Source organism: Hypomesus transpacificus, chromosome 25, assembly GCF_021917145.1.
Source record: "Hypomesus transpacificus isolate Combined female chromosome 25, fHypTra1, whole genome shotgun sequence".
Classification (NCBI taxonomy): Eukaryota; Metazoa; Chordata; class Actinopteri; order Osmeriformes; family Osmeridae; genus Hypomesus; species Hypomesus transpacificus.
In genome coordinates this window covers 2579836-2599057 of record NC_061084.1, presented here as the reverse complement: position 1 = coordinate 2599057, position 19222 = coordinate 2579836, and the positions used below count along the sequence as shown (strand labels likewise).

Genomic DNA, 19222 nt, shown 5'->3' with positions numbered 1-19222 from the left:
TTGTTCATGAAGTCTTCTGCGAACAGTAGATAGTGATACCTTCACTCCTGCCATCTGGAGGTTGTTGCTGATCTCACTAACAGTTGTTTTAGGGTCTTTCTTTACAGCTCTCACAATGTTTCTGTCATCAACTGCTGATGTTTTCCTTGGTCTACCTGTTCGACGTCTGTTACTTTATGCACCAGTAGTTTTCTTCTTCTTCAGGACATTCCAAATGGTTGTACTGGCTATGGCCAATGTTTCTGCCATGGCTCTGATTGATTTTCCATCTTCTCTAAGACTCACAATTGCTTGTTTTTCACCCAAAGACAGCGCTCTGGTTTTCATGTTGTTTTCACCTCTGAATACAGTCTGCATAGACAAAACCTATCTTACCCAATCTGAACCTGAGTGTAGACATTCAGTGGTATTTATTGATTGAATAATGTATGTAATAGGACACACCTGGGCAACAAAACACACCTGTCAGTCACATGTTCCAATACTTTTGCTCACGTGACAAATGGGTGGGTTCGAACAAAAAGGTGATATTTTCTAATTTGTGCATCAGATCCTGATGTAAATACCTGGAAATAAAAGCTGAAACGTTGATCTCTGGTTTCACATTCATCGTTTGATGTCAAGCCCAAATGTTTTCAGTCTACAGCAAAAATAAAGGAATTGGCCTCACTGTTCCAATACTTTTGGAGGGCACTGTAGTTAAATCAGTCAATCTTGATATCAAAATAATTGTATCATACTAACAAAACCAGTTATGAACGTTGTATTGCTCTATTCTGAAGTTTAAGCATTTCATGGACATTTGAGATAATGGAATTTAAACTATCAGCCACTTCACACCTCTGGGCAGATCTCAAGACGACGCCCAGGTGGAAGTAACTGACCAATGAGAGAGGTCACCTTCACACGGATGACCCCCTGTTCTTTGGAGTATAAAATCGCCGAACTTACAATCACCCCCGCTTGTTCGTAGGATTAACTTGGGGTGAACGCGTCACTCCCTAACCTTTACCTCATAACCTGCACCTTCACTTTGCGCCCGGAACTTTGACGAGAGATTCCGTTTCCTATTCGTTGGATATAACGAACCATTGACTCCGTTCTTCAAACCGACAAAAGTAACTGCGATTTGCAATATTTCTTACTTGTGACATATTGGCATGTTGTGATTGAATTGTCGATGTTTGATTGTATTTTACAAATGATTTAACTTGACCATCGTTAGGTCAGTTGCTATTGATCGTCCATTGTTACTATAGAAGCCTCTTCCTCTGTACCTCTTCCTCACTTTCTCTCTCCCCTCCCCCTCCACACGCGCTCAACGCAGCCATTGTGTAGTGCGCTCTCATTAGAATTTAGGCCTACTGTACTGCTTTAGCCCAACTAACCCATAACTTATCTGGTATGTGTTCACTATAATTACATTCTTTTAAATAAATCATTGTGTATAATATTCGCATATCTCTCACGTTATATGATCTGCTCTACTTTCATAGAATTCCCTACTTAAGATTAGACTGATTATTACGAGTGCTATTATTCAATATTATTAAACAAGGTTTCCTCTGTCCCTTTCACGAATCAGAGGTGGTGCCCCCAAGAACGACTATACTTTATTATAAACTAAGTATTGCTAATCTTAACCGTGCAAACCACACTACATACTGGTGCCCCGTGTGAGGCTTTGAAACAGATTGAAATGAGCGATTTATAACTTGAGATACATCTTCCGTCTGAAACAGAACCCACCCTCCCACCCTTTCGGTTAAATTAACGTCCGTTGTATTTAACTATTCCCCAAATAGCAACAGTTTTAAACACTGTTTGAATACTGGGCTGTGTACTGATTGAATTGTTTTTTTTTCGTAACAACTGAATGTTTGTGGTTGCTATCTAGCTTTGAGCTAAAAGTTGAGCGAAGGTACGCGCGCGCGCAGTGACACGGCGTCCCGTCTAATTTCATTTTGTGAATCTAAAGGCAGCGCTTCCAGGAGAAGGCATAAGAACCTTTTAACGGGTCATAACCACTACTTATATTGGTACCATACACGCTTCTAAAAGGTGTATCTTAGTAGTGTTTCCTATTTTGGGTTAAGCAAATTACCCTTGAAACTGATAAGTTGTTCCGAGAAACAAACATGCGGTTTAGTCCTAAAGGACTTTTATTTTGAAAGATACTTCACAGTTCTTTACTAAGCTATATGCTTCAATATTGTTAAGCAATTCGTCATTGATTAACCTAGCTTTTCGAAAAAGCTTCACTTTGTTTTGCATGTAATTCAACATTAATGTAAACACTCAACTTTCTAGAATCAATAAAGTACCAGTAAAATAATTATTGAGACAGTGGGTCGCTGTAATTTAAAGACTTTTATTGCGTGCTTAACCGGAAATAGTTACGCTTCGTCAGCAAGACTTATAATTTGATTTCATTCCGCGCACTTAAAAGTGGAAGTTGTCAGAATATCGGCGCTGTTGACCATCCTGAACTGTAATTCTATTTACCCCTCATCAGTATCCAATTTTAACACAATCACTAAATAATAATTAAACGTAAAGTGTATTATTTTTAGTTTGCCTACTTTATTTGCGATCAGTCCAAAAGGACTTTTGTTTGGAAGTAGCCGGACAACGCAGCCTGTACCGTCGCAAATTGTTAAACTATTCTTACATAGATTAACCTAGCTTTCGAAAAAGCTCCACTTTGTTTTGCATGTAATTCTACATTAATGTAAACACTCAACTTTATAGAATCAATAAAGTAACAGTAAAATAATTATTGAGACAGTGGGTCGCTGTAATTTAAAGACTTTTATTGCGTGCTTAACCGGAAATAGTTACGCTTCGTCAGCAAGACTTATAATTTGATTTCATTCCGCGCACTTAAAAGTGGAAGTTGTCAGAATATCGGCGCTGTTGACCATCCTGAACTGTAATTCTATTTACCCCTCATCAGTATCCAATTTTAACACAATCACTAAATAATAATTAAACGTAAAGTGTATTATTTTTAGTTTGCCAACTTTATTTGCGATCAGTCCAAAAGGACTTTTGTTTGGAAGTAGCCGGACAACGCACCCTGTACCGTCGCAAATTGTTAAACTATTCTTACATAGATTAACCTAGCTTTCGAAAAAGCTTCACTTTGTTTTGCATGTAATTCAACATTAATGTAAACACTCAACTTTCTAGAATCAATAAAGTAACAGTAAAATAATTATTGAGACAGTGGGTCGCTGTAATTTAAAGACTTTTATTGCTTGCTTAACCTGAAATAGTTACGCTTCGTCAGCAAGACTTGTAATTTGATTTCATTCCGCGCACTTAAAAGTGGATGTTGTTGGAATATCAGCGCTGTTGACCATCCGGAACTGTAATTCTATTTACCCCTCATCAGTATCCAATTTTAACACAGTCACTAAACAATAATTTAACGTAAAGTGTATTATTTTTAGTTTGCCCACTTTATCTGCGATCAGTCCAAAAGGACTTTTGTTTGGAAGTAGCCGAACAACGCAGCTTGTACTGTCACAAATTGTTAAACTATTCTTAAATTGATAAACCTACGCCTTCGAAAAGAAGCTTCACTGTCTTACATTCAATTCGACATTAATGTGAAACCTTGCCCAATTTAAAGCTACATTATAGATGCAGCAGGAATTTGGTTTATTATCTGCAATTTGATCTGCGATTATAACCTTAATATTAATTTTTAATTTGAATATTAATTTCACTTTTGGATTGTTAATCTTTGAATATTAATTTCGGATTTAAAGTTAATATAAATTTAATTTCTATTAAAACCATTTTTTTTTATTTACAATTTTTTTTTTACAAAAAAAAAACAACACTACAAAATTAGTGCCTAAGAACTTTACCACAATAGCATTGTGTTAATAGCCGCCATTAGCCAACCCAATCCCTAGTTAACTAAACATGTCTCACCTCACGGACGCTGAGAAATTGATGGTCTACCTGTCAGAAAAAGAAAACCCAAACTATGTAGAAACTCTAACCGATCTACCGTTTGAGGGGATCGCATTGAAAACCCTGGAAGTGGTCGCAGAAGATGTGGGCCAACCATTGAACAAGTCCCAAACCATCAAATGCATATCCAGCCTCGGTCTAAACTACGCTGCACAACTCAGGTTATCAATTGCGGATGTCAAAACACAATGGGCACAAGCTCTCCGAGATCAAGAAGAGGCTCTCAAAGTGACAGAAAGTAAACGACAGCGCCGGGAACAATTGGAACAAGAAGCAAGCGACCTGACTGGAGAACTGGAGAGCGATAAAACAAACCTAATACAACAGGAAATATCCCTCAAACAGGCCCTCAAAGCAAAAGCAATGGAACAGGACCGACGAGAAGAAAGAGAACAGGAAGCCAGCAGTTTAGCCGAAGAACTAGAAGACGCTAAGACTCAGCTAACGCAACAAGAAAGATCCCTCAGAGATGCCCTCGAGGCGAAAGAAAGGGAACAAGACAGACGAAAACGACTGGAAGAGGACACCAGCGGACTAGTTGTAGAACTAGGACAAGCTAAAGCACAGCTAACGCATCAAGTATCAACCTTCAGGGATGCCCTCAAAATGGCAGCAGAGGACCAGGAAACCAGCGACCTAGTCGAAGAACTGGAAAAAGCTAAAACACAGCTAACGGAACAGGAAACACAGCTAATACGACAGGAATTGACCTTCAAAGATGCCCTCGAAGCGAAAGAAGGAGCTAACCGAAGCTATGCCTCCATCACACTTGAAGATGAAGTGCCCGGCAAAGGATCGCTGGACAAGGGTGCAGAACTCTGCCTAATTGCACCCACCTTGGCCGACCAGCTAAAAGGAATAGCTAGCTCACACAGAAGATGGATTAACAGTGAAGATAGCGAATTCAACATCACAGGCTTCACCCAAAACAAAGCTCCATTCACAGAGACTCTGTACTTGAAGCAAACACTTGGGGAAATGCACCTAATCCACCCCATCCATGTCTCTTCGCTTGAGACCGAAAAACTGCTGATTGGACACAATCTACTCAACAGAAAGGAACCCCTCCTTGACTTCAACCAAAACCAGATGTGGACCCACGTCAAGAAGACTTATCCACTGCCTCACCCTGAAGTCCAGAACACAGTCTTCACAGTGGAAGGGGGGGGACATCCCACGTCTGATCCACATCTCTCAGAAGAGGACCCGATCCATGGGTTAGATGGCCACTCCAGACCGCCCCAGAGCTACGCCACTCAACCATCAAGAAAAAAGGGTCGAAAAGAATTAGCAAAACGCCATGACCGTCGGATGCCAGCAGAAACCCACCTGCGACGAGAAGCGTCACAGGTCCAAAAGAAGTCACATGATGCAAACTGGATGAGAGAGCAGAAAGTAGGAAGACCTACTTTGGTCGACAAGTATCCCAGAAGAAGCACCCCAGCTGTGACGAAGTGGCACAACCCCCGGAAGAGACCACCGCTACTCGCGGACAACAAGCCAGGCACAGAGCCCTACCCTGGCTTCGAAACAGAAGTGATACAACAGCTGGGAAAAGCTGATGCCTTGGAAGAGGACACACAGAGACAACAGCTGAGACAGCTGTTCTACAAGCACAGTGCAATCTTCTCCAAGGATTCCTTGAATTGTGGAGCAACAGACATCCACACTGTTCGCATCCCCACGGATCCAAACGCGGCCCCAACGTTTGTACGGCAGTACAAAATCCCACTGGCTGCTTACAACTCAGTACAAGAAATCATCGACTCACTGTTACAAAAACAGATCATCAGAGAATGCAATAGTACCTACAACGCCCCCCTGTGGCCGGTGCTCAAGCCTACTGGAAAATGGAGGCTCACCATTGACTATCGACAACTCAACAAGCAAGTCCCGTTGTCACGATGGCCAATGATCCATCTTGACCAAGAATTGGCCAAGATCTCTCAAGCACAATACTCCTCAACCGTTGATGTTGCCAACGGGTTCTGGACAATGAAAGTGGACCCAGGAGACCCACACAAACTGGCCTTCTCGTTCGCAAACCGCCAATTCACTTTCAACAAATGCCCCTTCGGCTACTCCAACTCACCCGCAGAGTTCAATATCTTCTTGCACAAGGCAATGCCTGACGCAGCCACCAGAGGCAACCTAATCTGCGTGGATGACGTCCTGATGCGAAGCCAGTCATGGTCAGACCACCTTCAGAAAATTGACCATGCCCTCTCACAACTCTCCCAAGCAGGAGCAAAGCTTGCCCTGTCGAAAGGACAATGGGGGAGGAAAAAGGTGAACAACGTTGGTCTCCTAGTAGGACCCAATGGGATCGAGCCCCAATCAACCAGAATTGAAGCGATACAGAACATAAAAACGCCGGCAGACATATCGGAACTACGAAGCTTCCTAGGAATCTGCAACTACTCAAGGCAATTCATTGAGAACTATGCAGACATCTCCAAACCCCTAAAAACTGGACTGAACAACACAGCGCGGCGATGACTGAACTCAAACACCGGCTGTGCACTGCTCCATGTCTGGCCTACCCCAACAAAGACAAGGAATACCACTTGGAGGCTGGATTTTCCAAACACTGCATGAGTGCAGGTTTATACCAAATCTATGATAAAGACAAACGTATCGTCGCCTACGCAAGCAAAAATCTCAGCATGGTGGAAGACAAGTTCTCAGACTGCGAGAAAGCGTTGCTGTCCACGGTGTGGGCAGTAGAACATTTCCGGAACTATGTCGGAGGGCAGAAGATAATCATCGAAACATGCCACCAACCGGTCACCTTCCTCAACAGCCAAAGACTACGTGAAGGAAGGGTTTCCAACAGCCGAATAGCCACCTGGATGATGGCCTTCCAAGGCTATGACGTCGAAGTCAAGTATGGACAAAACAACAAAATGTCCATAGGCCAAGGCCTGGCTACGTGCCAACATTGTGTCCGGGAGGACAACTCCGTGGAATCGCCAACAATCACCGCTGCACCACCTCCACCACCGTCAAATCACCACTACTTCGATGAGAACACCTGCGATGGCTTACCAACAGCATTTGTTGATGGATGTTCCGTCCATCATGAAAAATATGTCCAAGCTGGAGTGGAAAAAAAACCTGGGAAAACGATCCCAACCTCAAGACCCAACAGATCCAGCTTGGAACTAAAACCAGCCAATATGCAGAATTAGCTGGAATCCTCATCACGGTTCAGCAAGCCGCTGAAAATAACCTAAAAACCTTTGTGATCTGCAGTGACTACAACTTCACCAAACCGGTTGGGGTCTCAAAGAAGTTCCTTCCAAATTGGTCAGGCCCCTATGAGATAGTAGACAAACTCTCGCCAGTGGCCTACCGAATAAAAATTAAAAAGGGGCAACGCGCCCCGCACCTCAAATGGGTCCACTGCAATCAAATAAAATTACACACCCCTCTAAAAAAAAAATAGCAGACCCAATTCTAATTACTAACTAATAAAATTGGATAAGCTAGAAGTTTCTAACGAGGAACGTCTTACAGCTACACACCCCATAAACAAACTACCTAAGCCCTCACCCATGAAGTCCAAGACTCCAGGAAGTCACACACTTCCACTTCTTTTTATTTCAATTTTTTTTTAAGTTTTTTATTATTATTCTTTCCTCTATTAATTTTCTTCTTCCTTTCATTTTTAGCATAGAACCTTAACCTAGAGAAACTTATTAATAGGACCCAAGTTAGTCCCATTGATTCCTGCCTTGTTTAGAGTCCACTCATGCCAATGTGTCCAGTAGAAATGCTGTCGTACTGTCGTGTTTGTCTTTTCTCTGCTCTTCTTACGTGCCAACAGCCCAACGACGTCGAGTCATCGGACGTTGCCAGCAGGGGGATATGTAGCAGAGAGTCAACAGACAAAGCTTGGTACCATCCACACCTTTCCCCTACCCCCGAAAAGGGGGAAGGGTCCTTCCCCCTTTTGTCCTTATCTCCCAGAAGATGCTTCAAAGGCCCTGACCCAGCATGGGGTCAGGAACAGAGACCACATGGTCACACAGTATCAGACAATGGAGTATAAGGGAGAACTTTCTTTCGTGGAGTTACAAACATATTTCTCAAGGACTACATGGCTCATGGACACTAATTCAATGACAGTAGTCGATGTGTTATAATGTGTGTTTTCTCATTTACCTAGAACGTGTTTAATTGATGTTTGATTATAACTCCCCTTCAGATATAGTTAAATCAGTCAATCTTGATATCAAAATAATTGTATCATACTAACAAAACCAGTTATGAACGTTGTATTGCTCTATTCTGAAGTTTAAGCATTTCATGGACATTTGAGATAATGGAATTTAAACTATCAGCCACTTCACACCTCTGGGCAGATCTCAAGACGACGCCCAGGTGGAAGTAACTGACCAATGAGAGAGGTCACCTTCACACGGATGACCCCCTGTTCTTTGGAGTATAAAATCGCCGAACTTACAATCACCCCCGCTTGTTCGTAGGATTAACTTGGGGTGAACGCGTCACTCCCTAACCTTTACCTCATAACCTGCACATTCACTTTGCGCCCGGAACTTTGACGAGAGATTCCGTTTCCTATTCGTTGGATATAACGAACCATTGACTCCGTTCTTCAAACCGACAAAAGTAACTGCGATTTGCAATATTTCTTACTTGTGACATATTGGCATGTTGTGATTGAATTGTCGATGTTTGATTGTATTTTACAAATGATTTAACTTGACCATCGTTAGGTCAGTTGCTATTGATCGTCCATTGTTACTATAGAAGCCTCTTCCTCTGTACCTCTTCCTCACTTTCTCTCTCCCCTCCCCCTCCACACGCGCTCAACGCAGCCATTGTGTAGTGCGCTCTCATTAGAATTTAGGCCTACTGTACTGCTTTAGCCCAACTAACCCATAACTTATCTGGTATGTGTTCACTATAATTACATTCTTTTAAATAAATCATTGTGTATAATATTCGCGTATCTCTCACGTTATATGATCTGCTCTACTTTCATAGAATTCCCTACTTAAGATTAGACTGATTATTACGAGTGCTATTATTCAATATTATTAAACAAGGTTTCCTCTGTCCAGGGCTGGACTGGCCATCGGGCGTACCGGGCAATGCCCGGTGGGCCGGCAGGCATTTTGGGCCGGGCCGTGTCCATTAAAAAAAAAAAAAAAAAAAAAATTAAAATATAATTATTACAATTTTTTTTTTTTAATGGACCCGGCCCGGCCTGGCCCGGCCCGGCCCGGCCAAGTCACACAGCCGAGGCCGAGGGCCGAGGTCCCCCATGGCACATAGGTGCGTGCAGGCCAGGCAGGCTGTCAACTTCACCTGAAAGTTTAAAAAAAATACTTTGTCCCTGGCGGTCTCAGGCAATTACTCATTATGATTAGTTCTATGCTGGGCCTGGCCCAATCACATACACAGCAGAGGGCCGAGGTCCCGCCCTTGGGTCTCGGCTGTCAATCAGTCACGTCACTTCACTTATTGACACTGACAGAAAAATGGAGAAAAAACGGAAAGGAGGCGCGGAGAAAGTCCGAGATAAAAAGAGAAAAGCCCTAGAGGCAAACTCTGCAACATGTGCTAAAATATCGGACATGTTTGCCGCGACAGCTGGCCCGGCTTCATTAGCACCTGCGACGGTGGAAATTGCGGCGGCGGAGGCTGAGGAGGATGTCGGTGATGATGGGGACGGAGAGGTGACTGAATGGCGGCCGAGGCCAAGCGCAGAGATGGGTGGCGCTGGCGGCGGCCCGGCCCCGGGGCCGAGCTCAGCCTCAGACGAAGTGGCGGCGGTAAGAAGTTGAAATTTAAGTTTGTGTTGATAAAGAAATATTTGTTAAGCTAGATTCCTAAACTTTAACACAGTATGTAGTTTCCTAACAGTTAGCTCCTGCGTTATAACAACATGTTGTACAGAGTAATCTAGACTGAGCCCGGTCAAAGTGGCTATTTTAGCTAACACAACAGTTAGCCCACTAAACATTTGCTAGCTTTTCTTTGGGGAGTTAAATAGCTCTGTTGACTGTGTATTGAAAGAGCATCACTTTGCTATTGCTATTTGAACAACATTAATGTGAGGAAGCTGTCAGTGTTTAATTGCTTTATTAATTTATTAGGCTTTATGGGTAAACAGCTTTTTTGGGACATGAAAACATAGATAAAACTTGTTTGTGAGCCAGCTTAATAAACAAAATTTAGACAAACATGTATTCCCTGGAGAAAACATGTGTTCTAATATTTCTTTTGTGTGTGTGTGTGTGTGTGCGCTATGAGTAGACTTTGTGTCCAATTTACAGTGTTATTTTAGCTTGCTTGCTATTATGTTATAGTTTGCAGGTGTTATAGCTTACAGTTATTATTTATTATCATGTAATAGTGAAATATTGCTATTTCTAATTGCTAATAATGATTATTCATTAGTAGGTAACCAGAGAAATAACACTAGTGAAATTAATGCTCCTGTCTCTCTCTCTTTCTCTATGTTTAGTCAAGTCAGACTGTTGGAGTAGGAGTGGAGGAGTCACAGGAAGATCAGGCAGTTGTAGACTATTTTAGCCGCCCTCATTCCACAAAAAGGCAGGAATTCTTTAAGTTTCACCCACAGCAGAATGCCACAAACCCTGTCATCCAGAGGCTCTTCACAAGAACGGACGACATGGCATGGAAATGGCTGACTTATAGTGATGAACGTAATGCTTTATTTTGTTTTCTTTGCCTTGCTTTTAGCAAGCCCAATGACCCAAGTTCTTTCATTGGAGGCATGACAGACTGGAGGCATGTGCACCAAAGAATAGAGGAGCATGAGAGAGGCATGGCACATAGACAGTGTGCTGAGGCATATGTATTAAACTGCTCCAGAGCAAGTGTTGATCACCTCCTTGAGGGAAGACAGCTGAAAGGACACCGTGAGCAGGTGAAGAAGAGACGTCAGGTGTTGGAACGTGTGGTGGAGGTTGTGAGAGTCTTAGGGAAGAGAGGCTTAAGCTACAGGCAGGAGCACAATGAAGCTGCGTACACCTTGGACATCAACAGTCTCGACCATGGCAATTTCCTAGAACTTATTATATTGTTGGGGAAATATGATGTGTGTTTAAAGGAGCACCTCAGCAGTGTAATTGAGAAAAGCAAGCAGATCCATGCTTCAGGCACACAAGGCAGAGGCTCTCTCATTACCCTCCTGTCCAAAACAACTGTGGATGCAGTAATCGATGCTATCAAGCATTTAATTCAAGAGAGCATCTCAGCAGACATCAAAAAAGCCGGAATGTATTCTGTGCAGCTCGACACAACACAAGATGTTACAGGGAGAGAGCAGTGTTCTGTGATTTTGAGGTTTGTGACGGATGCAGTCCATGAAAGGCTGGTTGCAGTCGTACAATGCAGCACAACTACAGGACAGTCGTTCGTGACGCTGTTAACAGAAGTCCTTGAGAGTCTGCAATTGGACATAGGCCTGTGCATTGGAAACGCCACAGATGGAGCCTCTAATATGCAGGGTCAATACAGAGGTTTCTCTGCATTAATGGCATCCAAAAACCCCACCCATCAGCATGTGTGGTGCTATGCACATGTCTTGAACCTTGTATTGTCCGATACCACCCATAGCGTCATTGAAAGTGGATCACTATTTGACCTGCTGAACGACATTGCCGTATTCATCAGGGACTCATACACAAGAGTGAGTGTGTGGGAGACCGAGAGCCAGGACAAGAGGCACAAACGCATCTCAACAATTGGAGAGACGAGATGGTGGGCTAAACATCATGCCCTGAGGAAAGTTTTTGGAAACTTTGGCAGACCTGATGGCGGCCTTTTTGTTGAAGTGGTGTCCACACTTTCTGCCATAATGAAGCTGAAGTCACTTGCATCAAATGCAAGAAACAAAGCCAGAGGATACAGAGACGGCTTACTTCGATACGAAACTGTGCTCACAGCTCAGTTATTCCTCCGGGTATTTGAGTTCACCTCACCACTGTCAAAATACCTACAGACCGGAGGAATGGACATCCTCTCTGCACATAGGATGGTCACCACAACACACGATTCACTTACAAAGATAGCAAGAGATTTCCCGGCCGTCAAAGATGCAGCTGACTGTTTTGTCCATTGGGCAAATGAAAAGCTAGAGGAGCAGGATGATCTAGATTTGGAAGTGGAGGCAGCACTACCTCAGAAAAGGCTAAAGAAGAAGAAAGTCTTGCCAGGAGAGATGGCCCAGGATGAAAGCCTCAGTGATTCAGAGAAGGCCTATGAGGTCAATGTTCACCACCAGATCCTGGATACAGCTGTTGAGGCCATGCACCACAGATTCCTCACTCATGGCACTCTGTATGCAGATTTATCCCTCCTACATCCCAAAAACTTCCCCCTCATCCAGACCAGTGGCGGTGCACTCCCTGTATCTGCACTTCAAGAACTCAGCAAGTGTCTAGTTGTGTATGACAGCAGGGCAACTGTTACAGATCTACAGATTGAACTCAGAAACTTGGCACAGCAATGGGACAGGCTGGTACAATCACAATTGGATAACTACGCAACTAAAGCAGTTGAAGAGGAATCAGATGGCCAAGAAGAGATGGAAATAATAAGCAAAACCTGTGTGTCTTGCAAAGAGTGCCCCCTGTGCTGCTACAAAATCCTTCTCAGGTTTAACATGCTGACTCACGCATATCCGCTACTTGGGTTGGCATACAAGTTTCTGCTAACCCTGTCAATAACTCAGGTAGCCTGTGAGCGGTCATTTTCCACCCTTCGCTACGTCAAAAACCGACTGAGGAGTTGCCTGTCTGCCAGCAAACTGGAAGCCTTCATGTTGATGGCCATTGAAAAGGATGTCCTTGTGTCCCTTGAAACTGACACAGTGATTGACAGAGTTGCAGAGAAGAGCGAATCAATGAAGAAACTGCTTTTATAAGGTGAGATTTATGATAAATAAATACATTTGTGTTAAATTAGTGGATTTAATAAAAAATGTTGACAGAAAATAATGTTGTTATTGCTTTGCTCTCTGCTCTCCTCCTCTCTCAGGGTGCCCTTGCTGTTTTCAGTTGCTCAAGTTCCTGCTCATCCAATTTCATTGCCTTGCTACATATTTGTTCTTGTGGACTATTGGAGGGCCATTCAACATTTTCTCAACCAGTATGTATATCAGACTGTTGTCTAGCTCTATTTATTTTTTTAGTCATCAGTCCTGTCCTGCTATAATGCAATTGGTTTGTATCACTCACTTTTTGTGTCTGTCAAACTCTTTTTTTTAAGGCTGCCCTGTCCCCCAGGGGTGTTCCAGGGATGTGCATTTCATTGGTGTGGACTTCACAGGCATTTTTCAAATTTGTAAGTTTACAATACTGTTGTTTTGTGTTCTTGCTGGCATCCACCTGGATGGTCATAAAGCCTACTACTTTTACAGAGTGACTGTAATGAATGCAACTATCCATTATTGTATTACTTTAAAGACACCAATACTATCAATGTAAATTTTTTGAAACATTCAAATTTTCACTGTTCTCTTGACCCACCTGGCCTCTCTTTCTCTCCCCTTAGGTAATTTTTGGAGTGAAGGATTGCCTTCCCCTGATGTGGAGTTCACGTGTGTTCTTTTTGTTTCATTGTGAGTTTACTAAATAGCTCTTATTTTGATTATAGAAGAGACAGTATCAGATGAATCTATCATATCTGACTGCTCCTTTCTGTCTCCCTCAGAGCACCAGATCCATGCAGCCTTTTGTCTCAGCATATGTAAGTACAAAATGAGCTATTATCTCTCTGTTCACCTAAAGATTATTTAAACTATACCTTAACTGATCTCTCTCTCTCTCTCTCTCTCTCTCTCATACTTTAGGGTGCCACTTTGACTTACTGTGTTATAATTTGGTGTGTTCTAGTTAGTGTAAATAAGATAATACATATATTGTGTATACTTCCTGTTGTTGTTGTTCTCTGTTCTTGCATTTTTTGCTGACTGTGAGACGGTTCAAACTGTACATATTATAAGCATTAGTCATTTCAGAGGAGATTTGACCTAGCTGCAAAACCTCCATTGTGCCCAAATACAAATGCAGAACCCTCTCTTCTTCAAAGTCCTGTAATCTGCCTTGTTTTTTTGAGTGTAAACATTTTGTAAGCGTCTAATCACGAGGATCTAATAGTTTTTTTAATCTCCACTCCTGTTTTTACATGTGGCCATTGAAAGAACAAAAGGTTATTTTGGGCTATTATATAAAAGATTAAAATTATGATCGTACCTAATTGTTTAATTTCTATTTTTATAAACAATGTACACGTTTGTATAAACAGTATTTTCATTAAACACTGAAAAGACATCTCTAGCAATGTTTCTTTGACAACCACTTTCACTTCAAGATGGGTATTGTGGCATTGTAGCCATCTCTCCAAAGATGAAAGTCTCTGTAAGTATAGTGAAAGAGTGTATGCATTTTTCAACATGGTTACTCTCATCCATGTAGGCTACTGCGCTTTATTTTAATTGTTGAAACAGCACAATATGCGCATATATCCTCTGGTATGTTGTGTGCCTCCGCATATCGTATAAATAATCTTGGTGGGCTGCCATGGCCAAAAATGCCAGGGCTGATTTCTTGTCCCAGTCCAGCCCTGCCTCTGTCCCTTTCACGAATCAGAGGTGGTGCCCCCAAGAACGACTATACTTTATTATAAACTAAGTATTGCTAATCTTAACCGTGCAAACCACACTACACAAGGAAGCAGGACCAGGAGGAAGTGCAAGGTGTGCACTTCTACCTCGCGTCGGAGAAAGGAGAGGAAAGTGACAAAGTTCATGTGTGTGGCATGCAACGTTGCCTTGTGTGCTGCCCCATGTTTTGAGGAGTATCACACACTCAAACATTATTAAACACCCATCGTTCTACCTTGGCCGTTGAGCGGGATTTAAAAGCCAACGGTTCAAGCAGGACGTTCACATGACATCTTGGTGAGGGGTCATGCCACAACAAATGATCAAGCCAACAGATCTCCCGTTCTACCTTGGCCGTTGAGCGGGATTTAAAAGCCAACGGTTCAAGCAGCAGGTTTGTATGTGACTTTCTGCCTTGGCGTTGAGCGGGATTTAAAAGCCAACGGTACAAGTAGCAGATTTTCAACACTCCCTGCATTATACATATACACATATATAATGATATTCAACAATTGTTTCTATTGTACTGCCCTTTCTCTGTTTCAGATATGTAGTTCCGGTTATAAAAAAAAAAAAAAAAAAAAACATTTGTTTCAGATATCCTGTTCCTGTTATACCCCCCCCCCCCCCCTACACACACACACACAAATATATTTTCTGTTTCAGATATTCTTCGAGATATCCAGTTTGTGTTAAAAAAAAAAAAAAAAAAAAAAAGGGGCCTTCCCCCTTTTCGGGGGTAGGGGAAAGGTGTGGATGGTACCAAGCTTTGTCTGTTGACTCTCTGCTACAGTGGTCTCAGGTGAGGGGCCAGACTAAGAATGGTTCAAAAAAACAAAGGACGACATAGTAAACCAACAGAGGAGTCAACCTGCTCGGAGCCCTAGTCTGGAGCCAAAACAATAAACTCTCTTTTTTTTCAGATAACCGTCAAGCTATCCAGTTGTTTCAATGTGTACTAATTGTTCTTTCCAAAAAATGAAACAATTGGTTATATGTACATATATCAGATGGACTTCAAGCTATACTTTCTCTTTTTATCCTACTATGCACTAATTATTATTTCTGTTTCAGATAACACATTTCGACCTTCGCCGTTGAGTGGGCAAACTAGAACCTAAAGATTTTCCAGGAGCTTGCTTGATCGCCTTTTTGCTAGGGGTCAGGGAATAATTTTCCAGTCTCGCCTTTATTGGCTCAAATTGGCTGACTGGTTTTTCGATTCCCTCTGGAAAAGCAGTTTTTAATTATATAAAATAAAAACAATTGTTTTAAATACTGAACTACTGTGTCTTTTGTACATGTATCCTGTGATTTAGAGGCCTGTGCAATTTACTCAGCTAGCATACAGTACGATATGGGTAAACCATGTTCATGAAATAAGTTACTAGCGTTAGATGAAAGCCTGCCAGACAACAATAATCGTGCATTGCAATCCATTTGGACCGAAGACTTCTGCAGTATTTAGTATAAGGTAAAATCCGACTACACTAAATAACGCTACGTAACATGGCCACTAGTTAGTAACAGCTAGGTTAGCTAGGTTAGTTGAATTACACTCTAGCTAGTTGAATTACACTATTACGAGCTAGCTAGTTTAGCAAACACATCACCTCGTAAAGTACAACAGTTAATACTTTCATCTCAATATCATGCAAAATATATGTGTTGTAACTTCAGTTGAACAAACACTTCACTTACCAGAAAAACGTCGCCATGAAAGGTAAACATGGTCCCACGAGGCGGATGAAATGCATCAAGGAGGAGGGGGGTGGGGGGTGGTCGTAATATTCTAAACAACCAATGGGTTGTTGCCTGGTCAAAGCTACGGGGTCCAACAGGTTTAACTCAAAATGCGAATAGAGAAATGCTTAAATTGTACAGCAATTCGACATTAATGCATCATAATCAATTTCTGGAACGTTAAAATTGATCCAAAATCACGCGCATTAAAAACTCACCCTGGGGGACCAGTCAAACAATTTAGAACGTACGTGTGAAAAGGTTAAGAGCATTGAGCTCTAAGTTGTTCTGGCTGCACCATGTCACCAGGTTGTCAACTTCCCACCTGTAATCAGACTCGTCCCGTCAGAGATGAGCCCAGTGAGGGTGGTGTCGTCTACAAACTTCAAGAGTTTGACGGATGGATGACTGGACGTCGAGCTGTTGGTATACAGGGAGAACAGCAGAGGGGAAAGGACGCAGCCCTGAGGAGATCCGGTGCTGATGGACCAGGAGTCAGAGACATGTGTTCCCAGCTTTGTCTGACTCCACCTGCAGGTGTCTGTGATCCACCTGTAGGTGGAGTCGGGCACATTCAGCTGGGAGAGCTTGTCCTAAAGCAGGGCGGGGATGATGGTGTTGAAGGCAGAGCTGAAGTCCACAAACAGGATCCTGGCGTATGATGCTGGGGAGTCCAGGTGCTGTAGGGTGAAGTGATACACTTCAGCTTTTCTAATTTACTCTTTCCCCATTTTTTGACTCTCCCTATCATTCTTGAGATTAAAATGTGTCCCCACATAGCCCTTATTCTATTTTGTGCCACCTTCCCTTCACATATACCATTTGTACCACACTGCCCTAGTGTGTGAATAAAACACACACTAATTTAATCTCGTTGGCCAAATTCCTCAATGCTGACAGGCATCAGAGCTCACATTAAACTCTGCATCGCTTCCCTATTACGTTTGGTCAGCTCACAGACAATTTACAAACATGTATTAAACCAATTACATGGAAGAAATACTCCACTGCATCCACCTGCCTGCCCTTTCCCTCCCTTTCCCTCTCGCAGTCTGTCTTTCTGATGTTCCCTCTGTTCTCTCTGTCAATCTACCTGCCTACCCCCACCACTCCTGCTCTCTCCGACAGCCCTCTCTTTTTCTCTCTCACCCTCCTTTCTCTTGCTCTACCTCTTAGTAGCGATTTATCTCTCTCCTTTCTACGCGCCACCTGACCATGAAGAGAGGTGTGTCGGCCAGTCTGTGTAAGCAAGGAAGTGAGGAAGCAGCCAGGGAGAGTGTGTTGGCAGTCTGGGTAATGCACTAATGCAAGGCCATGATGATTTGTTTAACAAGATTATCGTTACCTGTAACATGCCAGTTCCTCAGCCTATAGAGCCTTAGGGTGCTTTCACACCTATTAGTCCGTTTGCTTTGTCCGAAACAGTGGATAAGTTGCTACTTTGATGCATTTTTCATTAGGTCCGGAATACAACGATTTTTGTAAAAAACAATGACACGCGGTCTGACAGATTGTTAATCTATTGTTAATCTGGTCTACAATCTACCCAGACGCTCCCACGTTACTCCGCTCCTCATTTCCCTCCACTGGCTACCCATCATGGCCCGCATCAGATTCAAGACCCTCGTACTGACCTTCCGAGCAGTGAACGGGACTGCACCCGACTACATCAAGTCTCTCCTGCAGCCTTAGACCCCTACCCGCCACCGACGATCTTCTTCAGACAACCGCCTGTTGGTCCCACCGCTCAAGACCGCCCGGTCCCAACACAAGCTCTTCTCCTGCCTAGTCCCCCAGTGGTGGAATCAACTCCCCACCTCCATCAGAGACACAGACTGTCTCTTCACCTTCAAGAGAAGGCTCAAGACGCATTTGTTCCGGGAGTACAACTGTATTTAGGAATGGTTTGCTGAACCCAATGCTAGTTTCCTCAAGGATCACAATGACTCTTGCTTAGAGACTTGTTGCTCTTGTTGGTTAGTGTTAACTGTTTAAACTGTTGTATTCGCTGCGAAATATTCTATTTTAGTTCATCTTATTTGATTTTTTCTGTTGCTTGCTTTTTCTACAGGTACCCTTGCACTTAGAGATTCATGTTGTTTATAACTTGCTCAACTACATGCTCTTATGGTTCTTCCCCTTGGCACTTATTTTTTGGTTGTTTAAAATGTGTGCTTCTTGTTTTTGGCTACCCGCAATGCTTTAGGGCTATCTTGTTGTTTTTATCAGTGACCTATGCACTTTGTAAAGCTCTCTCTTGGAAGTCGCTTTGGATAAAAGCGTCTGCTAAATGAATAAATGTACATGTGAATCTATTGGACAGGAAATGATTGAGGGGAAATCACTTCCTTGTCACGAACGACAATGGAGCAACAGCAGCTTATTGAGATTGCAATACTATCTTTAATAGTTATGACCACATTTTTTGGTTTGCTCGTTGGTTTTAGGATTATATCCAGGTCATCAAACCTTGGCAATATTTTTTTTTCTGCCGACGAGCTACCACTTTTCCATACAACATCACGCACTTTCATGTATTGCTCCCAACGTTTTTTACCTTCAAACGACATTGGTGCACTGTGCAATAATAACCCTTTATTTCAGTATATCACTAAATAATTTAAATACCTCGCTATTCTAATGTATCACAACAAATTTCTCTGCAATATGATCATCAGCCCATATTTGCAGAAGAGCCTTCACTTCATCAGTCCCCCACGTTTTCCCGCAACACATTTTGCTGCTAATGAGTGGCACAGCTGTCTCTGCCAAGTGTCAACATCCTTTTTCAACCCACAATGCACTACATTTTGGTTTGCTTCCTGG

General features: G+C 42.6%; 1 protein-coding gene across 1 annotated transcript; it reads left to right on the top strand.

The window, feature by feature from the left end:
* Nucleotides 1-9511: 9511 nt before the first annotated feature.
* LOC124486917 lies at nucleotides 9512-13752 on the top strand. The gene is made up of 4 exons (XM_047048797.1): nucleotides 9512-12538; nucleotides 13069-13137; nucleotides 13258-13332; nucleotides 13702-13752. The coding sequence occupies exons 1-4, from the start codon at nucleotides 10655-10657 to the stop codon at nucleotides 13750-13752; spliced, it is 2079 nt and encodes a 692-aa protein (XP_046904753.1). The 5' UTR covers nucleotides 9512-10654.
* The last annotated feature ends 5470 nt before the right edge of the window (nucleotides 13753-19222 follow it).